The following is a 23669-nucleotide window of genomic DNA, read 5'->3' as shown; positions in this document are numbered from 1 at the left end:
AATTATAAAATGTGTGGATATAAGCAATGGTATGTTCACTTTGCAGAGGAAGACTCTCCATTGTCCTTGACCATGCCGTCCAGGGTTCCAGTGACTTTGTCTGGACATTCGATGGTGGCAGCTCAGGTGGCTGCTCAGGCAGCAGCACTAGAGCAGCTCAGAGAAAAGCTGGAGTCTGGAGAGCCGCCTGAGAAAAAGTTGGCCCTAGGGTCTGAGGAACAACAGCGCTTGGTGCACCGAGCTATCCAGCAGAACCTCCTGGCAATGTCCTCACAGTTTCCCATGAACATCCGCATTAATAGCCAAGGTAATGTATGTTCAAAAAGTGCAGATAAAAATGGTTTTTGTTTCTGAAAAAGCACTACTTAAATGTTTACCAGAAGTCACAATGCAAGAAATGTTAGCACTAATGTATACCACAGCAATGAAAGTTTCTGGAACATGAGCACTTGATCTGCTCTTAAGAATACTACATTCTACTCCACTGCATCTAAAAAAGTATTTATTCAGTCTGAAAATACGTATATTTACTCGATAAGGTATTCTCAATGAATAAGGGGTGTATTCAATAATTGTCAGAAGCTGCCATCTTCTTGGAAAAACTGCGGCTTCCAACAGATTTCGGTCGGAAGGGGTTCCGACCTATTCAATATTTTGTTTTTTTTCCGACAAGTCGGGAATTCCCGACTTGTCGGAGAACACGTGGATCGCCGGAATAGCCGCAGATCCGCATGCTTCTGTTGGGAATGGGGCCAAATCCGACAGGTTTTGACCCCATTTCCGACAATCTCAATAGACTTTAAAAAAAGTCGGATTGAGGTGAGGAGACGGAGGAGCGGTGCGGCGGGCTAGGTGCAGCAGGGCATGCAGGTAGGTACCTGACGGGCGTCCTCCCTGCAGCGCTCCCCAGCCAGCACTGGGATACATGGCTGAGTGCTGAGATGTGCTGCTCCCTCCAGCAGCTCCCTGTGATCTCACACACAGGGAGCTTCTGACAGCAGCTGCACGGACGCCGGCCAAATCAGATAGTCGGATTTCGCCACTCTATTGAATAGGGCTTGTCTGATTCATTCCGACAAATGCATGTCGGAATGGATCCGACTTTTATTGAATATACCCCTATGTATAGCTATTGATGTGTCGTACACCTTTCAAATCAAAATCCCAGGTCTGAGCCAGGATAATGAACACTGTTTCACCCATATTGTTACTCCTTTCACACCTAGTCAAGGACTTGGGAAAAACCCATGTCGTATGTCAATGTGAAGGGGTCTACATAGCTTTGTTTCCCAGCTCTACGACCGTGGTCTGACCAGGATTTTTTCCTGGGCCCATGTCTCCGTGTAAAACAGTGGCGTGCGGTGAGGTCAGTGGCTGGTGAGGCACTGCAGCCATAATGTCCGCCAGATCCTGCTGATTACCCCTACCGCCGCCGAGCCAATGCCCACTACTGCCTCTGAGCCAATGTCTGCTGCCACCGCCAATGGCTTACAAACTTGCCTACCATCAACTGACCCAGCCCTCCGCCACTAATTTGCATCTCAGTCTGATGCCGCCAATGCCCGCTGCCTGCCTGCTCATCATACTTGTGATATATTGTACATTTTTATAGAAAAATAAATAAAAATTAGTGTTTGGGAAGGGAGTGGGAGGAGGACATGAATTCAATTTTGTTGTCCAGGGCTTCCATTAACTTAATTGAGAAGGGTCTGAATGGGTTAAAAAATGTAAAAAAAAATGTATGAGGTCCCCCCTCCTAAGCATAACCAGCCTCGGGCTCTTTGAGCCGGTCCTGGTTGTTTAAATACTGGGGAAAAATTGGACAGGGGTTCCCCGTATTTAGACAACCAGCACCGGGCTCTTAGACCGGTCCTGGTTCCAAAAATACGGGGGACAAAAGATGTAGGGGTCCCCCGTATTTTTAAAACCAGCACCGGGCTCCACTAGCCAGGGACATAATGCCACAGCTGGGGGACACATTTATGTAGGTCCCTGTGGCCGTGGCATTACCCCCCCCAACTAGTCACCCCTGGCCGGGGTTCCCTGGAGGAGTGGGGACTCCTTAAATCAAGGGGTCTCCCCCCCCCCCCCCCCCCCCCCCCCCCTCCAGGCACCCAAGGGCTAGGGGTGAAGCCCGAGGCTGTCCCCAGCACCCCTGGGCGGTGGGTGCCGGGCTGATAGCCATAAGTGTGTAAAAAAAAGAATATTGTTTTTTGTTGTGGAGCTACAAGGCCCAGCAAGCCTCCCCCGCTTGCTGGTACTTGGAGAACCTCAAGTACCAGCATGTGGGGAAATAACTGGCCCGCTGGTACCTGTAGTTCTACAACAACAAAAATACCCAAATAAAAACACAACACACACACCGTGAAAGTAAAAATTTATTAAAACACACTTACACATACTTACCTACATCCCACGCCGGTCACGTCCACTTGTCCAGTAGAATCCAATAGGGGTACCTGTAAAAATGAAAATTATACTTACAAACGAAGTAATCCAAAGGAGGAGAGAGAGAGAGAGAGAGAGAGAGAGAAATGAATGATTATTATGTACTCGCTGACGCGAGAAGACGTTAGCACAGACAGGGGAGAGTGCTGCTGCCGGCTGGCCTGTAGCTTTGCCCCCAGTAGCTGTGCCCCCAGTTGCTGTGCCCCTTGTAGCAGTGCCCTGAGTAGTTGTGCCCCCTGTAGTTGTGCCCCTTGTGGCTGTGCCCCCTGTAATTGTGCCCCTTGTAGCTGTGCCCCCAGTTGCTGTGCCCCTTGTAGTTGTGCCCGCAGTTGCTGTGCCCCTTGTAGCTGTGTCCCCAGTTGCTGTGCCACCTGTAGCTGCGCCCCTTGTAGTTGTGCCCCCGTAGCTGCACCCCTGGTAGTTGTGCCCCCGTAGCTGCGCCCCTTGTAGTTGTGCCCCCGTAGCTGCGCCCCTTGTAGTTGTGCCCCCGTAGCTGCGCCCCTTGTAGTTGTGCCCCCGTAGCTGCGCCCCTTGTAGTTGTGCCCCCGTAGCTGCGCCCCTTGTAGTTGTGCCCCCGTAGCTGCGCCCCTTGTAGTTGTGCCCCGTAGCTGCGCCCCTTGTAGTTGTGCCCCCGTAGCTGCGCCCCTTGTAGTTGTGCCCCCGTAGCTGCGCCCCTTGTAGTTGTGCCCCCGTAGCTGCGCCCCTTGTAGTTGTGCCCCGTAGCTGCGCCCCTTGTAGTTGTGCCCCCGTTGCTGTGCCCCTTGTAGTTGTGCCCCTTGTAGTTGTGCCCCCGTAGCTGCGCCCCTGGTAGCTGCGCCCCCGTAGCTGCGCCCCTTGTAGTTGTGCCCCCGTAGATGCGCCCCTTGTAGTTGTGCCCCCGTAGCTGCGCCCCTTGTATTTGTGCCCCTGGTAGTTGTGCCCCCGTAGCTGCGCCCCTGGTAGTTGTGCCCCCGTTGCTGCGGCCCTGGTAATTGTGCCCCCATAGCTGCGCCTCAATCACACACATATATAAAAAATAAAAAAAAACATACTTACAGCTCCTGCAGTGCCGTCATCCGTCTCCGGCTCGTCTCTGCTGTACTATGGGAGAGACGTCATGACTCATGACGTCTCTCCCACTGTAGCACCGCTCAGACACTAGGGGTCAATTATGACCCCTGTTGTCAGTCAGTCAGTCAGCGGCGCCGGCTGCAGCGGGCGCCCACACAGCCCACGGCGCCTGCTGCAGCTGGGAAGGGGGCTCGCTATTGATTGGACAGCGGATCCAGCACTGGATCCGCTGAGCCAATCACATCTGGGGCAGTGACAGGGGCGTGCATTCGTCGGGGCTGAATGCACGCCCTTGTCATTGCGGCACCAGTATAGGTGCCGCTTCCCTATACTTTCTCAATGGGCTTTCACAGCCCATTGCAGCGCCCCGCCCCCTGCCCACCCCTCGCTGCCCGGACTTTAATGTTAGGTGCGGGAGGCACCTCTCCCGCTGCCTCCCAGCCCAACATTTTCACGGGGGGGGAGAGATTATGAAAATAATAAAAGTAGATATTTATCACAGACTCTGTTATATTTATCTTCTTTTTATTATTTTAATTATTATGACAGGGGAGGCACTGCCTCCCCTGACTGCACGTCCCTGGTGTAAAAGGGGTATTCTAAAAAGCGTGCAATGAGCTCCTAGGTAGATTAACCTGAGAACACCGTTTCACACCGCAGCACATTGGGAGAAACCTTAATCAAGACCCAGTGAGCTGGGACACAAGACACTGGTAGATCCATTCACATCCACACACGACCTGGGTTTATTCTGGGTCTTTGCCTATGTGTGAAAGGGGTATCCGAGATACATCAGAGACTTTCATTTGATGGCTATTTTAGTCTTTTTAGTGATTTTACCATATATTTATTTTGTCCGTTCAAGACAAATGTTATGTAAGGCCGATTAAATCCTCCCAACTAACAATGTGTGGTTCTTGTTCAGTGAAACCTCTTACAATTTACAACCATGTGATTATACGCCATTTGTGCTAATAAGATAGATTTTTTTTTCTATTTCAGCTGAGGGCAGACAAGCATCTGCTGTTAACCTCACGACCAATGGCACGAACAGTATTAGCATGTCAGTGGAGCTGAACGGTATTGTATACACTGGTAAGTTGCTGTGTTCTTTTAATTTTTCCATTTGAGCTCTTGTAATCATTCATACTTCTGACCTTGATTATTTTTTAAAAAGGACCTAACACAGGCTTACAAGGGATTTTCAATTAGACCAGCGGTTCCCAATCTGTGCTACGCTGCGGTCTGCTCGGGGGAACTTAATAACAGTCAGTAATGGCGGAAGTCTTCTGCGCCCCCTCGGCGCATGCACGGTCACGCTTGGAGGACGCCGGGCAGTCCTGAAAGTGTGGCGCAAAACTTCGCCTCCATTTCCTGGCCTGCTGGGAGCATGACTGTGATGTAATCACGCTCCCACGGCTGATACAGAGAGGACCCTGGGGGCTGGCTGGGCATGTTGTATAGGTTGCAGCGCCTCTGTCACCGCCGCGTCTTGTTTTCTTCTTGCTAATAGGGGGCAGGCAGGGACCAGGGCGATGGGAGTCAGGACTCAGAGGTAATTGAAAGAATTCTAATCACTCAGCATTGTGAATTCTGTGGAAGTGTGTGTGTGTGGGGGTATGTGTGTATATATATATGTGTGTGTGTGTGTTTGTGTTCCGAAATACGGACTTTTTTGAGCGAGAGTGAGATACTGAAACCTTTGTTTTTTGATGGCTCAATGTACACAAACTTTGTTTAATACACAGTTATTAAAAATATTGTATTAAATGACCTTCAGGCTGTGTGTATAAGGTGTATGTGAAAGATAAATGATTTGTGTGAATGTAGATACACTTTGTTTAATGCACAAAGTTATAAAAATTATTTGCTAAAACTACCTTCAGGCTGTGTGTATAAGGTGTATATGAAACATAAATGCATTCTGTGCTTATATTTAGGTAACATCATCATGATATCTCATTATGTTATGCATTTATTCCAAAATACAGAAAAATCCGATATCCACAATACCTCTGGTCCCAAGCATTTTGGATAAGGGATAATCAACCTGTGTGTGTGTGTGTGTGTGTGTGTGTATATATATATATATATATATATATATATATATATATATATATATATATATATATATATATATATATTATATATAATATATATATAATGTGTGTGTATATCGCTGGTAATGGACCGGCACTCACATAACTGCCAACAATGTACCCGGTGCCCTCAGCAGCTAAAAGCAGACCCATGTATATGGGAGAAGCGGCACTCAAGGTTTGTTCAATAAAGTCACGTTACCACAAAGTACACACACACGTATGTATATATGTGTGTGTGTATATATATATATATATATATATATATATATATATATATATATATATATATACATATGTGTATGTATGTGTATATAATATATATATATATATATATATATATATATATATATATATATATATATATATATATATTATATACACACAATATGAAAATCCTAATCACGGTGTATGGGAGAGAAAAAAAGGTTGGGAACCGCTGAATTAGACAATGCAAAAAAAATCTGTTTTGAAACACAATTTTCCCCACCATCTGCTAAGCTGTTTTCTCCAGTGTCGTTCTTCATAACTTGTTTAGCACACCAATTACCGGGGGGTCTTCAGTATGCCGACTGTCGGGATACCGACACTTTCTCCCTCGTGGGGGTCCACGACCCCCCTGGAGGGAGAATAAAATAACGCGCCGCGTGCCACCGTGCCCGCAGCGTGTCGAGCACAGCGAGCCCGCAAGGGGCTCATTTGCGCTCGCCACACTGTCGGTATGCCGGCGGTCGGGCTCCCAGCGCCGGTATGCTGGTCGCCAGGAGCCCGGCCACCGGCATACCATACTACACCCCCCAATTACCATGTTACTCTGAGTAGGTCTTCCTCAAAAATGTATTTACCTTTTGTTAGCTTTGCCATCCATGCAGTTCCTGGGAGGGGAAATCAATTGTTTTTCATGCTGTTTGCCACTAGGTGGCGCCCAACGGAGCAATTCAATTGTTGCTCTGTTCAGGCGCGAACAGCCACCAGCCCCGACATTTCTTCTCGCAGGCCACCCTGCTGGCGAGAAGAAATGGGCAAAAAGTGATCCTTCTGGGCGCCCAAACGGCATCTTTCGTATAATGTCTAGAATTGGAGGCGGGTTTAGCCGTTTTATGTGGCTAAACCTGGCACTTCTGGGCATGGACGGCGCAATGAAAAAAACATCTGAATAGCACCCGCAATCTCCCGTCACTTTAGACGGGAGATTGGTTGCGCATAATCAATTTAACTTCTCCCATCCCCCCCAATCACCAGATTACAGATTGCCGTTCCAATCGTAGTCCACGTGGATCGTTAAGTATGAAAAGGTAAAAAAAAAAAAAAGAGAAAATCGTGAAAAACTAATGTCGACCTAGAGACCCTGTCGACCAATAGTGGTCGACCTAGTTACTGGATCCCATCCCAGGCTGCCTGAAGCATAAATGTTTTCCTATATTAACAATACCAGAACAGTGAGCCAACTTATTTGGATGTGATGTGTATATTAGTAAACACATATATTTGTAATGTGGTCCTAAATGTGTCCCCATTTATCATATTGCATTGAGATTTTATGCACTGGCTTTGTACAATTGCTAAGTATACATTCCTTTTAAGATATGTGGCGGGATGTAATTGTGTCCGTGATTGCCGGAGGTGCGGGATGCCTGCCAATATCGGACAAGGCAGAACAACGTCCAAGATCGGCCAGCTTCCTTCACCTCCAGCAATCTCGGATGTCATTACATCCCACCCTTAGTATCCCTAAATTAATTTTTATTCCATAACTTAAATATTCTAAGAACAAAAAGCTTAAGGCTGTGTAAGTATTTTTGTAGCCACTGTGTTGTGTAGATTTTTTTGTTCTTCACAGTGGCTATTTTTGGAGAGTACCTTTATTATAGTAACATACTTTATAGACTTTATTACAGAACGTCAGGTGATGATATTAAAGTAATAAAATGTCCTCAGCAGTCGGGAAAAATTGTCATAGATGCTCTTTGCTTGCTCATGACAGAACTTACATTATAGTGCAGGCCTGGCCAAACTGTGGCTTTCCAGCTGTTGTGGAACTACACATCCCAGCATCCCCTGCCACAGTTTTAGAATTCCCTAATAGCAAAACGGTTGTTTCACAACAGCTGAAGATCCACAGGTTGGCCTGACCTGATCTAGTGGGAAAAGGGCAGAGCGGACAAAAGAGTTAACTGAAAATTGGGCCAGTTGTGACGGTTTACAGGAGGGAGTAGGGAAAACTCTAGTATAGAGGTTGGGCGTTCAGTGATCAGACATGGTAGAGGGGGAGATGTACCAAATCAGCGCTTAACTGTCATTTTATGGACTGTGCTAGATAAATGATAACTAGAAGTTGATTGGTTACTATGGGCAAATTACCCATTTTAACTCTCAAAGGCTTGATACATCTTTCCATATAGTCTGATCTCATATGGTAGGGAAGTTGGAGGTTTGTAGTGGCATAAGTGAATTCTTCTATTCTACAAACTGTAACACAAAATAACAAAACTGTCAATTTTGTACAAAAATGAAAAATAAGAGTGAATTTAGAGTTGTTGTATTACATTTTATTTTATAAGGCACCGCAAGTTGTTTGCAGCACCGCACATACGGCAGACATTTGAACAACACATGGTATACAAAACTTAACATTACAGTAACTGAAAAAAAAGGTAACCGCACATGTAACAATTAGCGCCACAGTTCTCAGTACACCAATACAGCTGAGATGTCAGGAAGCAAAGAAGTAATTGGCATACTACTGGGGGCAGGCAGCAATTGGAAGAGGTGAACTGTTACACATGGGAGTAGATGCGGGTGTAGATGGTAACGGAGTTAGGAGAGGGCTGTAAGAACAGGAGGGAAGGCGGCCCTGTTCCAAGGAGCTTACAATCTAGAGGGAGGGTTGAGACAGATGTGTTGGGTACAGGATCTCAGTGGTCAAAATCCCGACGCCGGAATCCAGACTGTCAGAATACCGACAGGGGGCGAGCGCAACCAAGCCCCATGCGGGCTCAGTGGCTCACAGCGCTCACTACAGGTTATATTCCCCCTCCATGGGTGTCGTGTCCGGATTTTGACCGCCGGGATCCCGACTACATCCCAGACAGACAGGTGACATAAGGTGCAAGCAAGTGAATGTGGCCTGATGGCAGGAAGTAAGTGAAGCAGAGATGGCCAAGGCATGAGGCTGGGTTGGCGGAACATGTAATTATTGAATTTGTGTATGTGTTAAATGTATTTAGGGGCTAATTCAGACCCGATCGCTGCTGTGCATTTTCGCACAGCAGCGATCGGGTCTGAATTGCGCATGCGCCGTTTGCCACAGTGCACCGACGCATGCCAGACAGCCGAGGGCTACCTTAGCCCTGCGATCGCCTCTGCCTGATTGACAGGCAGAGGCAGTCACTGGGCGGTCCGGCGGCGTTTGGCCGCTGTTTAGAGGGCGCCGTCCAGGCAATGCAGGTGTGCCTGGACCATTGTGGGGGCAGGCCGCGGCGGCTGTGTGATGTCGCACACTGCCGCTGCGACCCAGGCATCGACGAGTAGCTCCCTGCCAGCGCGCAGGAGCTGCGCTGTTAGGGAGCTACTCTTCCAGTACAAAAGCATCGCCGCAGTTACTATTAGAGAGGCCAATACTGGGTTCGGTGGGATGCCAGCGATTTTAGCGCATAATCCCAGGATCCCACCGAACCCAGTATTGGCCTGCGCCCGCACTTTCTGCGAGGGGGCCGCAGAAAATGCGATCACCTCTGCCTGTCAATCAGGCAGAGGTGGTTGCGGGGCTGGGGGGGGCTGCAACGCTCAGTTTCCAGGGTGGAAAAATTGCGTTCGCGATTTCTGCTTATTGAAGTGGGGGGAGGTGGCGGTCAGCATGCTGGGCGGACCCTAGCATGCTAGAAAAAGGATTGCTAATTAGCAAAATTTGCAGTCCTTACTGAATTAGGCCCACTATCCCAATAGTGAAGTATGTGTGAGGGAACTTCATGTTGTGGGAAAGCTTTTCCAAATCAGGGTATCTTGTTAAAACTAAAGGATTGATGGATGGTGAAAAATACATAGAGATAATGCAGGACATCCTGCCTCAATCTGCTAGAAAACTAAAGCTAGCTAGCGCTTTCAGGGGGACAATGATCCCAAGCACAAAGCCGAAGCAACACTGGCCAAGTCAAAGTATAGATCTCAATCCAAATGGAAATATGTGGCACGATTTAAAAATGTCAGTCTAAACTTTCATCCAACCAACCAGAACAACTTTGAGCAAATCTTCAAGGAAGAATGAACAAAAATTCAAAATGCAAACCTGGTCAAGGTTTGTAGTACCCCAACAGACGTAAAGCTGCTGTTGCAGAAAAAGGTGGTTGTACCAGGCACTGGTCTGCAGGGGTTAAATACTTTTAATAAAAAAGAAGTATGAAAATGTGCTTTTAGTATATCGACAGCGACATCCTGTCTGCCGGAATCCTGGCAGCGAGCCTCCTCATGGGTTCGCTACGCTACAGGCCCAGTGGCGCGCTTCGCTTGCCACAGATTCTATTCCCACTCTGTTGGTGGCATGGACCCAACAACTGAGTGGGTATGCCGGCAGTGGGTGGGATTTCGTGTGTTGGTATTTCACCAGCTGTCAGGATTCTTCCATCAGTCTCCTGAACACTGGTATCCCGACAGCTGGCATTTTAAGTGCATCCCTTTTAGGGCCTATGGGTTTGCAATTAAAAATACTTTTGAACAATTTGGGTAATATCATATGTAATACAGACAAATCCTGACATTTTAGTGGCTTGAATACTTTTAGGTCACTGTGTATGTAAATTATGTACGTATAACTGTTCTACTATACTGGACACCTCTATCCTGCTCCGCCCTTCACTCTACCACTGCTCCGTCCCTGCTGCTCATCCTGCATCTCCATCCCATTCGCTCCACCCCACCCACCTTTCCCCATCTCCCATACTTACATCGTTCCTGGCAGGTGGTCGTCCTCTTCTATGTCTGTCCCATCTCCCTCACAATGAGAGCTTGAGGTGACACTATTTTTTTTCAAGTGTGCCCAAAATTGACATTTGTTTTTGTTTGTTTTTTTAATTGTCACATTATGTAAATAGCGAATATATTGAATCAGGTTTAATTAGCTATAATTTACATATTTTGATGATAAAAAAAAATCAACAATTTTGGGGACATTTTTGGAAAAAAAGGTTAATAAGCATAGATAGCTTATCGGCCTGCTAATCGGAGAGAGGAGTCCAGTGTCTACCAGTGCTTCACCTTTTATAACGGATTTCTTTCGATAACTTGTTTAATTGGCAGGATGACATCATTGTTTTTGCTCCTCTACAAGTCAAATCTATTTCTGCAAATTGCCATGACATTATATTGTCTTCAATTAACATTTGTCCTTTTGTTTAACATTTGGTGCTTTTCTAAGCCTATTTTTATTGGTTTTTAATAGGTGTGCTGTTTGCTCAACCTCCTACCTCAATGTCTGGAATTGGCAAAGGTAGTGTCACTCGGACTGCCAGTATGGCTGGGGCCAGTATGGCTGGGACCAGTAGCACTTCGCTGGCTCCACCTTCTGCTCTTCAGGCTCCCAGTTCCAACAGTTCCTCACCTTGACAGTGCCGCCAAATCCAAATACAGCTAACGCCAAAAACAAAAGAATGGAAATCACTCTGTATTTCACTCTCAGGTTTATTACTCGTGGTCAGTGCGAGCCTCCGGAATGCATTGCAGGGTTCAGACGGGGTCCAGACTGAGCCAGTATGGGGTGCGAAACCCCTGTATTCTCTGTAAAACAAAACAGAAAGACCATATACCTCACTTCTTGCACTGTCAAAAAAAAAAAAATACTAATATATATATATACTAAATTTTATATATATATATATATATATATATATATATATATATATATATATATATTACCAACACACACCATATCACCCACCCTCTCAACTTTACGCTGTGGAACCAACTTACATGCATTTTTTTTTTTATAGCTTGAAAAAAAACTATGGAATTTTAGATTTTTTTTTTTTTTTTTATGTTTGGTCTAAATGCCTTTTTTAATTTTTAAAGGAAGGAAGAAAAATGTAAACTTTTAAAGAAATCTATATAAATATATATATATATATAAATATTGCTGTTTCCCTGGCGCTGGACTTTTAAGGGGCACGGAATATGTGCACAATGGGACGTGCCTGCTGCTCCTGCTTGTGGCTCTGGCCATTCCCACCCCTCACAGACTCTGGAATGTAATCAGAAGGAGCAGGGAATGCAGATCACTGAATGTTTTGCTTGATTTTTGTTCCTGTGGTTGCCTGGTCTTGAGGTTCAGACATCTAAACTTCAAGTAGACTACACCATTCCATTAACTCCCACCCCAAAACAATCTTTTATACGGGTCATATCAGCTGGCAAAAATAACTGTCATCACAAAGCAGGTTATTTCATGTTCACTTTAGATTTTTCTGATTATTTTCTTAGAACTTTTCCTGTTTTTACCCTTTCTCTGATGGGTCTATGCTGGCAATACATTGTTCTGTCAATTTAAGAATGCTTCTGGTAAGCAGAATGAAAACGGAAGCATGCAAAGGAAAACCATAAGTGATATATACAATTTTTCCAGACATTCACAAATCTATTGGTTGATGTGTCCATGCACAATCCTATATACTGCCAAGTATATATTGGAACTGCAGTCTTATCACTGCTAAAGTGGCTGTGTTTAGGATTTCATATTTTGGGTGAGATTAATGTGGTTACATATGATTGTAATTAGTAAACTATGAAGGGTTCCATGTTTTTTTTTTTTGTAGTTTTTCTCTCACTTTCAAAAAGAGGCAGTAGAAATAATATCCAGAAAGTTTGGGCAGTAGTGCAGGTGAAGAAATATAAGGATCTGTTAAATTATGGACACGTTCACTATTACATTTGTGTGCATGTTTGAAATTTTGTGGATTTCATAATGGGAAATCATTTTGTAAGTACTGTCCCACTGGCTTCCCTAGGGGAACTGCATATTATAGCTTTACAGTCCCCCCCCCCCCCCCCCCCCTCCTCCCTTTCCTCTTCCTCTTTTTTTGTTTTTTAATTGGACTTTAATGGAGAGGAATAAAAGGGCTGCCCTAGAGAATCTTCATGAGCTTCTAATCACGCAAGCCACTATTGCACAAAATTTTCTATCTATAGGCTAAACACCAAAGTCCCATTTGAAATCCTGTTTAGTTTCCTTTCATGGGACGTTATTTCTGACACCTACTACAGGGCCCATAGAAATGTTTTATGAATTGCATATTAGGATAACTGTAATGTATATTGGGTTTTTCATACCTTTCTTATGTCCATCTAATACAGGCAGGGTTTCTAAACGTCACCTGGACAGTAGTAATCCAGCTGTGTGTCTGGTATCTCTACGTCTACTCAAATCATATGTCTCTTCTGCCGCACAAATCCTCAGTAGAGCGTGCATTTCAGTGCCGCCATCCCACCACACCCAGAGGCAGAATGGAAGGAGAACCAACATGAAATAGAAATGTATTATGCTGTGTCAAAGAGGCCTTACTATAGGGGTTGGGGAACCCCAAGAGTCCTATTTAAAATCAGACAGACTGGTCTAAAAGAAAGTAACCTTTTTTCTAAATATCTATATATTTGTAACTACGTGCGTGTGCTGGGCAGGGGATTGTTAGACTCAGGGCTTGTGTTTTCTTCATCTGTTCTCATTCTCACTGCTTTTCTGAATCACTCCATGTGAATCTGAGGGTAGAGCCAACTTATAACTCAGGGTATATACTGTTGTCTCTGGCTCTCCTCTGATGCCTGGAGGAAGGCTACTTGGGGGTAGTTTTGGTTCCTCATTATGAGGCAGTGCTTTGCTCAGGACGGCTTGCCTTCACCCTGATGTAGCCTGCCTCAGGGAAAGAATATGAAGGGGTTTTGTTTGCCTTATTTTGCCTGTGGGGTTTTGGCTTCCTTTAATCTTCAATAAGAAAATGTCTATATTTGTTTGTCTAATTCTGTTATTTACTGCTCTCCAGTTCCTGTAGATGAAACCCTACAATCAGATACCTCATTAATGCTAAAGGGACAGGGTGTGTGGCTGGGCATCTAGGGTACTGCACTGTGTGCTACAAGTACCACAAGAGGAACCCACGTCTGTACAGACTACTCCTCACATATATGTACCATGTTGTCAGAGCACGGGTTGCATGTTTCTCTGACATTCTAGTCTAGTCCATTGCTGGTAAAATGAAATCACTGCTTGTGTCAGAATATCTGTTGAATAGGCCTCTAATATTGTTACTGACTGAGCTGTGCTTCTGCATTACCCTTAACCTCAGGGATCCTTCTCATTAACCTTCATTTTTAAGTCTGTGCCCATAATACCTCTCCTTGTCTTCTGATGCACTAAATGCCTTTTTACATTTGCTGAACTGCAGAGGTAATGCCAAGTGGCCACATATAGCCTGGAGTCAGTGGGACACCGCTATTCTTTCTGTCATGGCTTTATTTGTATTTTAGGGGTTAGTAGATTATTTTAGCAATATTTGTGAAATCTCATTGTTTGTTTTGTTTTTGTTTTAAGTTTATTTTTTGGGAGGAATTACGTCCTTTTTTTATTTTTATTTTTATTTTTTTTCCCCCTCTCTCTTTATCGATCTATTTTGGTCAACATCATTTCACTGCCTTGTCCTGTAGCCCTATGAAGAATTATGCTTGGTGTAATGGAGGTAGCTGTATTTGTGGGATGGGTCGGGCAAGCATTTATTCGGTGTGTTTCAGGGCTATAGAATTTAGTGGTGAAAAAAGAAACAATAAAATGCACATTATTCACATGAACCCCTTTTATACCAGGGTGGATGGTAACTTTGTTGAAGTGTGTTGAAACGTCTGGTATAAATGGGGTTAAACTCAGGAATGTCACATCTCTACCTCAAACCTCTGTGGGTGTAATTACTCACATTGCTGGAAACCTATTTCACAGGTTTGTTTGTTTGTCTTTGTGTGTCCCCCCCCCCCCCCCCCCCTCAAATTCTTCAGGTATTAAAGCCTTGTGATTATAAATAGTCTAATGTATAAAGAAAAAAGAAAAAAAAAAACCTGAAAGTTTACATTTTATAACATTATGCAGATTGTATTTAAACTCCAGAATATTTAAGAAAAATTGTAACTGAGCTTGATGGAATATTAAAAAAAAAAAAAAAAAAAAATTTAAAAATTGTGTGGGGTGTTTTTTTGGTGGTGGTTCTGCCTTTGGGGATTACAATTTGACATGTCCGTTTGTTGCTTGTACCATTTGAGAAATAAAAAAAAAATGGTTAAATATTGAGCACTTGTACACACACACACGTTTGTGTGAGGAACAACTAATTATTTAGTGTGTATTGCATTCATCAAATTATACACTGTCCAGTCACATAATTACCACCTCCTACATTTGACGCCAGCGGCGTATAGCCCATGAAGTACGTCACGTGTCCTGCGCTGGCTTGGTGAGTATATAAGGTGATAGAGGCCGTATGCATACATATTACTCATTGCTCCCATGGGTAAAAGGGGCGATTTTATCAGACTTGCAAAAAGGGATGATTATCGGCTTTCAGGCCAAGGGTGACAGTATTTCTGAAACAGCGCAGTTTGTGAACTGTTCGCGTTCTGCTGTGGTGAAGATGCATCATGACTGGACAAATGGCACCATTGCGAATAAATGACGTGGAAACTGCAGAGCACCACGTGCCATCGGAAGTGCATAAGGGTCGACCAACACACTACAGTGGAGCAGCTCACCTTCAAAATGAACCTGGGGGCTGCCAGACGTGTGTATAAGACGACAGTTCAGTCTGTCTCGCTGCTGTCCGTGCTGCACACGGCGGTTACTATAGCTATTAGCTGGTGGCCATAATAAATGTGACTTGAGCATGTATATTTTATGTGGTATCCAGATGATAGATCTACACTGTCTAGATAGACAGTCAATAAGTCGACACCAACCAGTCAACGGGTAAAAGTTAGACTGTGCATAAGGTTGATATGTACAAAAGGTTGACATGAGAATGGTCAACACAAGTTTTTGGGGAGTTTTCACTAATTTTTAAACTTTTGCTTGATTTACCATCCATGTGGACTACGATTGGGAATAGTAACCTGTGCTGAGCATTGCAGAGCGAAGCACCTTGCCCGAAGCATGGGGTCGCATATCATAAAGTGGCAAATTACACCCAAAAAAAGTAAACTTTTGTTGACCTTTTATTATTGACGTTTCAATGTTGACCTTTTGTACCTGTCAACCTAGTACATGTCCATCATATGTGGTCGACCTAATGACTAATTCCTGTAGAATTTCTATACCACACCCTTTTTTTTTTAACCCCTTTATGATGTGATACTTACAGTAGGTTACATACAAACTCATCTGTAATAATAATAAATGAATTTCTCTTACAGGATATATAAATAAGTGTTGAATATGCACATGTCAGACAGTTGTACTTGGCGCAATTTGCTGCCTCATTTGAACATGTTCATGTGAACCTTGTACAGTCACACATGAATGAGTGTTGTCACATGTAATAGAAAACTTACTGAAGACCAGAAACAAAAATATTATCAATTGCATACACATTTTTTATACGAACTTTGTATGACAAAGTTGCTTATGTAGCTTTAGTAATAAATTTAGGAGCCTCATAATAAAGCAAAGCCTGAAAGTTATGCTTTGGTAAAATGCAATGCTTAATTGCAGTGAACTTAAATGATAGAAAAGTTGTTTCATTCATATTTCAGGTGCGAAAAAAACGTCTTTTTTTATTTTTTTCTTGGTGGGGTTTGGGTTTCTTCAGTTGGTCGTACCCCCATACCCCCATTTTCTCTAACGTCCTAAGTGGATGCTGGGACTCCGTAAGGACCATGGGGGAATAGCGGCTCCGCAGGAGACTGGGCACAAAAGTAAAAGCTTGAACTAGCTGGTGTGCACTGGCTCCTCCCCCTATGACCCTCCTCCAAGCCTCAGTTAGATTCTTGTGCCCGAACGAGAAGGGTGCATGCTAGGTGGCTCTCCTGAGCTGCTTAGAGTAAAAGTTTATTTTAGGTTTTTTATTTTCAGTGAGTCCTGCTGGCAACAGGCTCACTGCATCGTGGGACTAAGGGGAGAAGAAGCGAACTCACCTGCGTGCAGAGTGGACTGGGCTTCTTAGGCTACTGGACATTAGCTCCAGAGGGACGATCACAGGTTCAGCCTGGATGGGTCCCGGAGCCGCGCCGCCGGCCCCCTTACAGAGCCAGAAGAACGAAGAGGTCCGGTGAAATCGGCGGCAGAAGACGTTCCTGTCTTCAACTAAGGTAGCGCACAGCACTGCAGCTGTGCGCCATTGCTCTCAGCACACTTCACACTCCGGTCACTGAGGGTGCAGGGCGCTGGGGTGGAGCGCCCTGAGACGCAATAAAAACTGAAATACCTTAGGATGGCAAAAGAAATACATCACATATAGCTCCTGGGCTATATGGATGTATTTAACCCCTGCCAGTTTTCCAGAAAAAAGCGGGAGATAAGGCCGTCTTGAAGGGGCGGAGCCTATCTCCTCAGCACACAAGCGTCATTTTCCCTCACAGTTCCGCTGGAAGGACGGCTCCCTGACTCTCCCCTGCAGTCCCTACAGAATCAGGGTAAAAACGAGAGAGGGGGGGCACTATTGGCAGCTAAATTATAAACAGCAGCTATAAAAGGGAGTAACACTTATATAAGGTTATCCCTATATATATATATATATATATAGCGCTCTGGTGTGTGCTAGCAAACTCTCCCTCTGTCTCCCCAAAGGGCTAGTGGGGTCCTGTCCTCTATCAGAGCATTCCCTGTGTGTGTGCTGGGTGTCGGTACGATTGTGTCGACATGTATGAGGAGGAAAATGATGTGGAAGCAGAGCAATTGCCTGTGTTAGTGACGTCACCCCCTAGGGAGTCGACACCTGACTGGATGGTTGTATTTAAAGAACTACGTGACAATGTTAGCACTTTACAAAAAACTGTTGACGACATGAGACAGCCGACAAATCAATTAGTGCCTGTCCAGGCGTCTCAGACACCGTCAGGGGCGATAAAACGCCCGTTACCTCAGTGGGTCGACACAGACCCAGACACAGATACTGAGTCCAGTGTCGACGGTGAGGAGACAAACGTAATGTCCAGTAGGGCCACACGTTACATTATCACGGCAATGAAGGAGGCATTGAACATTTCTGACACTACAAGTACCACAAAGAAGGGTATTATGTGGGGAGTAAAAAAACTACCAGTAGTTTTTCCTGAGTCAGATGAATTAAATGAGGTGTGTGATAAAGCGTGGGTTTCCCCCGATAAAAAAGTGCTAATTTCTAATAAATTATTGGCACTATACCCTTTCCCGCCAGAGGTTAGGGCGCGTTGGGAAACACCCCCTAGAGTAGATAAAGCGCTCACACGTTTATCTAAACAAGTAGCGTTACCGTCTCCTGATACGGCCGCCCTCAAAGAACCAGCGGATAGAAGGCTGGAAAATATCCTGAAGGGTATATACACACATACTGGTGTTATACTGCGACCAGCAATCGCCTCAGCCTGGATGTGCAGTGCTGGAGTGGCGTGGTCGGATTCCCTGACTGAGAATATTGATACCCTGGATAGGGACAGTATATTACTAACTATAGAGCATTTGAAGGATGCATTATTATATATGCGTGATGCACAGAGGGATATTTGCACCCTGGCATCAAGAGTGAGTGCTATGTCCATTTCTGCCAGAAGAGCGTTATGGACGCGACAGTGGTCAGGGGATGCGGATTCCAAACGACATATGGAAGTATTGCCGTATAAAGGGGAGGAGTTATTTGGGGCCGGTCTATCGGACCTGGTGGCCACGGCAACGGCCGGAAAGTCCACCTTTTTACCCCAGGTCACCTCTCAGCAGAAAAAGACACCGTCTTTTCAAACTCAGTCCTTTCGTTCCCATAAGTACAAGCGGGCAAAAGGCCACTCATTTCTGCCCCGGGGCAGAGGAAGAGGAAAAAGACTGCACCAGGCAGCCTCTTCCCAGGAGCAGAAGCCCTCCTCTGCTTCTGCCAAGTCTTCAGCATGACGCTGGGGCTTTACAAGCGGACTCGGACACGGTGGGGGCCCGTCTCAAAAATTTCAACGCGCAGTGGGCTCACTCGCAAGTGGACCCCTGGATTCTGCAGGTAGTATCACAGGGGTACAAACTGGAATTCGAGACGTCTCCCCCTCGCCGGTTCCTGAAGTCTGCTCTACCAAAGTCTCCCTCCGACAGGGAGGCAGTTTTGGAAGCCATTCACAAGCTGTATTCCCAGCAGGTGATAATCAAGGTACCTCTCCTACAACAGGGAAAGGGGTATTATTCCACGCTGTTTGTGGTACCGAAGCCGGACGGCTCGGTGAGACCAATTTTAAATCTAAAATCCTTGAACACTTACATAAAGAGGTTCAAATTCAAGATGGAGTCACTCAGAGCAGTGATAGCAAACCTGGAAGAAGGGGACTATATGGTGTCTCTGGACATCAAAGATGCTTATCTCCACGTCCCAATCTACCCTTCTCACCAAGGGTACCTCAGGTTTGTAGTACAAAACTGTCATTATCAGTTTCAGACGCTGCCGTTTGGGTTGTCCACGGCACCTCGGGTCTTTACCAAGGTAATGGCCGAAATGATGATTCTTCTTTGAAGAAAAGGTGTTTTAATTATCCCTTACTTGGACGATCTCCTGATAAAGGCAAGGTCCAGGGAACAGTTAGAAGTCGGAGTAGCACTATCTCAGTTAGTGTTACGTCAGCACGGGTGGATTCTAAATATTCCAAAATCGCAGCTGATTCCAACAACACGTCTCCTGTTCCTAGGAATGATTCTGGACACAGTCCAGAAAAAGGTGTTTCTCCCAGAGGAGAAGGCCAGGGAGTTATCCGAGCTAGTCAGGAATCTCCTAAAACCAGGCCAGGTGTCAGTGCATCAGTGCACGAGGGTCCTGGGAAAAATGGTGGCTTCTTACGAAGCGATTCCATTCGGAAGATTCCATGCAAGAACGTTTCAGTGGGATCTTCTGGACAAATGGTCCGGATCGCATCTTCAGATGCATCAGCGGATAACCCTGTCGCCAAGGACAAGGGTGTCTCTTCTGTGGTGGCTGCAGAGTGCTCATCTACTAGAGGGCCGCAGATTCGGCATTCAGGATTGGATCCTGGTGACCACGGATGCCAGCCTGAGAGGCTGGGGAGCAGTCACACAGGGACAAAATTTCCAGGGCTTGTGGTCAAGCATGGAAACATCTCTTCATATAAACATTCTGGAACTAAGGGCCATTTACAATGCCCTAAGTCAAGCAAAACCCCTGCTTCAGGGTCAGGCGGTATTGATCCAATCGGACAACATCACATCAGTCGCCCACGTAAACAGACAGGGCGGCACGAGAAGCAGGAGGGCGATGGCAGAAGCTGCAAGGATTCTTCGCTGGGCGGAGAATCATGTGATAGCACTGTCAGCAGTGTTCATTCCGGGAGTGGACAACTGGGAAGCGGACTTCCTCAGCAGACACGACCTTCACCCGGGGGAGTGGGGACTTCATCCAGAAGTCTTCCAAGAGATGGTAAACCGTTGGGAAAAACCAATGGTGGACATGATGGCGTCCCTTCTCAACAAAAAACTAGACAGATATTGCGCCAGGTCAAGGGACCCTCAGGCAATAGCGGTGGACGCTCTGGTAACACCATGGGTGTACCAGTCAGTGTATGTGTTCCCTCCTCTGCCTCTCATACCAAAAGTACTGAGAATCATAAAAAGGAGAGGAGTAAGAACTATACTCGTGGTTCCGGATTGGCCAAGAAGGACTTGGTACCCGGAACTTCAAGAGATGCTCACGGAGGAACCGTGGCCTCTACCTCTAAGAAAGGACCTGCTCCAGCAGGGGCCTTGTCTGTTCCAAGACTTACCGCGGCTGCGTTTGACGGCATGGCGGTTGAACGTCGGATCCTGAAGGAAAAAGGCATTCCAGAAGAAGTCATCCCTACCCTGATAAAGGCCAGGAAGGATGTAACCGCAAAACATTATCACCGCATTTGGCGAAAATATGTTGCGTGGTGTGAGGCCAAAGAGGCCCCTACAGAGGAATTTTAACTGGGTCGCTTCCTACATTTCCTGCAAACAGGACTGTCTATGGGCCTAAAATTAAGGTCCATTAAGGTTCAAATTTCGGCCCTGTCGATTTTCTTCCAAAAAGAACTGGCTTCAGTGCCTGAAGTCCAGACGTTTGTCAAAGGGGTACTGCATATACAGCCTCCTTTTGTGCCCCCGGTGGCACATTGGGATCTCAATGTGGTTTTGGGGTTCCTAAAATCACATTGGTTTGAACCACTCACCACTGTGGAATTAAAATCTCACATGGAAGGTGGTAATGCTGTTAGCCCTGGCTTCAGCCAGGCGTGTCTCAGAATTGGCGGCTTTATCTTATAAAAGCCCTTACCTGATTTTTCACACGGATAGGGCAGAATTGAGGACTCGTCCTCAATTTCTCCCAAAGGTGGTTTCAGCGTTTCACGTGAACCAGCCTATTGTGGTGCCTGCGGCTACTAGGGACTTGGAGGACTCCAAGTTACTGGACGTAGTCAGGGCCCTGAAAATATATTTCTCTGACGTCCTAAGTGGATGCTGGGGACTCCGTAAGGACCATGGGGAATAGCGGCTCCGCAGGAGACAGGGCACAAAAGTAAAAGCTTTAGGATCAGGTGGTGTGCACTGGCTCCTCCCCCTATGACCCTCCTCCAAGCCTCAGTTAGGTTTTTGTGCCCGGCCGAGAAGGGTGCAATCTAGGTGGCTCTCCTAAAGAGCTGCTTAGAGTAAAAGTTTTGTTAGGTTTTTTATTTCCAGTGAGTCCTGCTGGCAACAGGCTCACTGCAACGAGGGACTTAGGGGAGAAGAAGTGAACTCACCTGCGTGCAGGATGGATTGGCTTCTTAGGCTACTGGACACTAGCTCCAGAGGGACGATCACAGGTACAGCCTGGATGGGTCACCGGAGCCGCGCCGCCGACCCCCTTGCAGATGCCGAAGAGAGAAGAGGTCCAGAAACCGGCGGCTGAAGACTTCTCAGTCTTCATGAGGTAGCGCACAGCACTGCAGCTGTGCGCCATTGCTCTCAGCACACTTCACACCAACGGTCACTGAGGGTGCAGGGCGCTGGGGGGGGCGCCCTGGGCAGCAATGAAAGTACCTATTCTGGCTAAAAATACATCACATATAGCCTCTGGGGCTATATGGATGTATTTAACCCCTGCCAGGTTGTCAGAAAAACGGGAGAAGAAGCCCGCCGAAAAGGGGGTGGGGCCTATTCTCCTCAGCACACAGCGCCATTTTCCTACACAGCTCCGCTGCTAGGAAGGCTCCCAGGCTCTCCCCTGCACTGCACTACAGAAACAGGGTTAAAACAGAGAGGGGGGGGGGCATTTTATGTGGCGATATTATTATATATTAAGATGCTATAAGGGAAAACACTTATATAAGGTTGTCCCTGTATAATTATAGCGCTTGGGTGTGTGCTGGCAAACTCTCCCTCTGTCTCCCCAAAGGGCTAGTGGGGTCCCGTCCTCTATCAGAGCATTCCCTGTGTGTGTGCTGTGTGTCGGTACGTGTGTGTCGACATGTATGAGGACGATGTTGGTGAGGAGGCGGAGCAATTGCCTGTAATGGTGATGTCACTCTCTAGGGAGTCGACACCGGAATGGATGGCTTATTTAGGGAATTACGTGATAATGTCAACACGCTGCAAGGTCGGTTGACGACATGAGACGGCCGGCAAACCAATTAGTACCTGTCCAGGCGTCTCAAACACCGTCAGGGGCTTTAAAACGCTCATTACCTCAGTCGGTCGACACAGACACTGACTCCAGTGTCGACGGTGAAGAAACAAACGTATTTTCCATTAGGGCCACACGTTACATGTTAAGGGCAATGAAGGAGGTGTTACATATTTCTGATACTACAAGTACCACAAAAAAGGGTATTATGTGGGGTGTGAAAAAACTACCTGTAGTTTTTCCTGAATCAGATAAATTAAATGAAGTGTGTGATGATGCGTGGGTTTCCCCCGATAGAAAATTATTGGCGTTATACCCTTTCCCGCCAGAAGTTAGGGCGCGTTGGGAAACACCCCCTAGGGTGGATAAGGCGCTCACACGCTTATCAAAACAAGTGGCGCTACCGTCTCCAGATACGGCCGCCCTCAAGGAGCCAGCTGATAGGAGGCTGGAAAATATCCTAAAAAGTATATACACACATACTGGTGTTATACTGCGACCAGCGATCGCCTCAGCCTGGATGTGCAGCGCTGGGGTGGCTTGGTCGGATTCCCTGACTGAAAATATTGATACCCTTGATAGGGACAGTATTTTATTGACTATAGAGCATTTAAAGGATGCATTTCTATATATGCGAGATGCACAGAGGGATATTTGCACTCTGGCATCAAGAGTAAGTGCGATGTCCATGTCTGCCAGAAGATGTTTATGGACACGACAGTGGTCAGGTGATGCAGATTCCAAACGGCACATGGAAGTATTGCCGTATAAAGGGGAGGAGTTATTTGGGGTCGGTCCATCGGACCTGGTGGCCACGGCAACAGCTGGAAAATCCACCTTTTTTACCCCAAGTCACATCTCAGCAGAAAAAGACACCGTCTTTTCAGCCTCAGTCCTTTCGTCCCCATAAGGGCAAGCGGGCAAAAGGCCAGTCATATCTGCCCAGGGGTAGAGGAAAGGGAAGAAGACTGCAGCAGGCAGCCCCTTCCCAGGAACAGAAGCCCTCCACCGCTTCTGCCAAGTCCTCAGCATGAGGCCGTACAAGCGGACTCAGGTGCGGTGGGGGGTCGTCTCAAGAGTTTCAGCACGCAGTGGGCTCACTCGCAAGTGGACCCCTGGATCCTACAAGTAGTATCCCAGGGGTACAGATTGGAAATTCGAGACGTCTCCCCCTCGCAGGTTCCTGAAGTCTGCTTTACCAACGTCTCCCTCCGACAGGGAGGCAGTATTGGAAACAATTCACAAGCTGTATTCCCAGCAG

At 46.2% G+C, this 23669-nt stretch overlaps 1 protein-coding gene across 4 annotated transcripts in view; it reads left to right on the top strand.

The window, feature by feature from the left end:
* ARID3A (AT-rich interaction domain 3A) overlaps positions 1-14776 on the top strand; it is a 100588-nt gene extending 85812 nt beyond the window's left edge. For all 4 annotated transcript variants that reach the window (XM_063914373.1, XM_063914371.1, XM_063914374.1 and 1 more), the window contains exons 7-9: positions 47-307; positions 4501-4593; positions 11032-14776. In XM_063914373.1, the coding sequence (XP_063770443.1) occupies positions 47-307; positions 4501-4593; positions 11032-11195 (518 nt within the window). In that variant the 3' untranslated portion in view covers positions 11196-14776. The remainder of the gene's footprint in view (positions 1-46; positions 308-4500; positions 4594-11031) is intronic.
* Positions 14777-23669: the final 8893 nt, after the last annotated feature.

This window comes from Pseudophryne corroboree, chromosome 1 (assembly GCF_028390025.1).
Source record: "Pseudophryne corroboree isolate aPseCor3 chromosome 1, aPseCor3.hap2, whole genome shotgun sequence".
Classification (NCBI taxonomy): domain Eukaryota; kingdom Metazoa; phylum Chordata; class Amphibia; order Anura; family Myobatrachidae; genus Pseudophryne; species Pseudophryne corroboree.
This window is presented reverse-complemented; position numbering and strand designations above follow the sequence as displayed.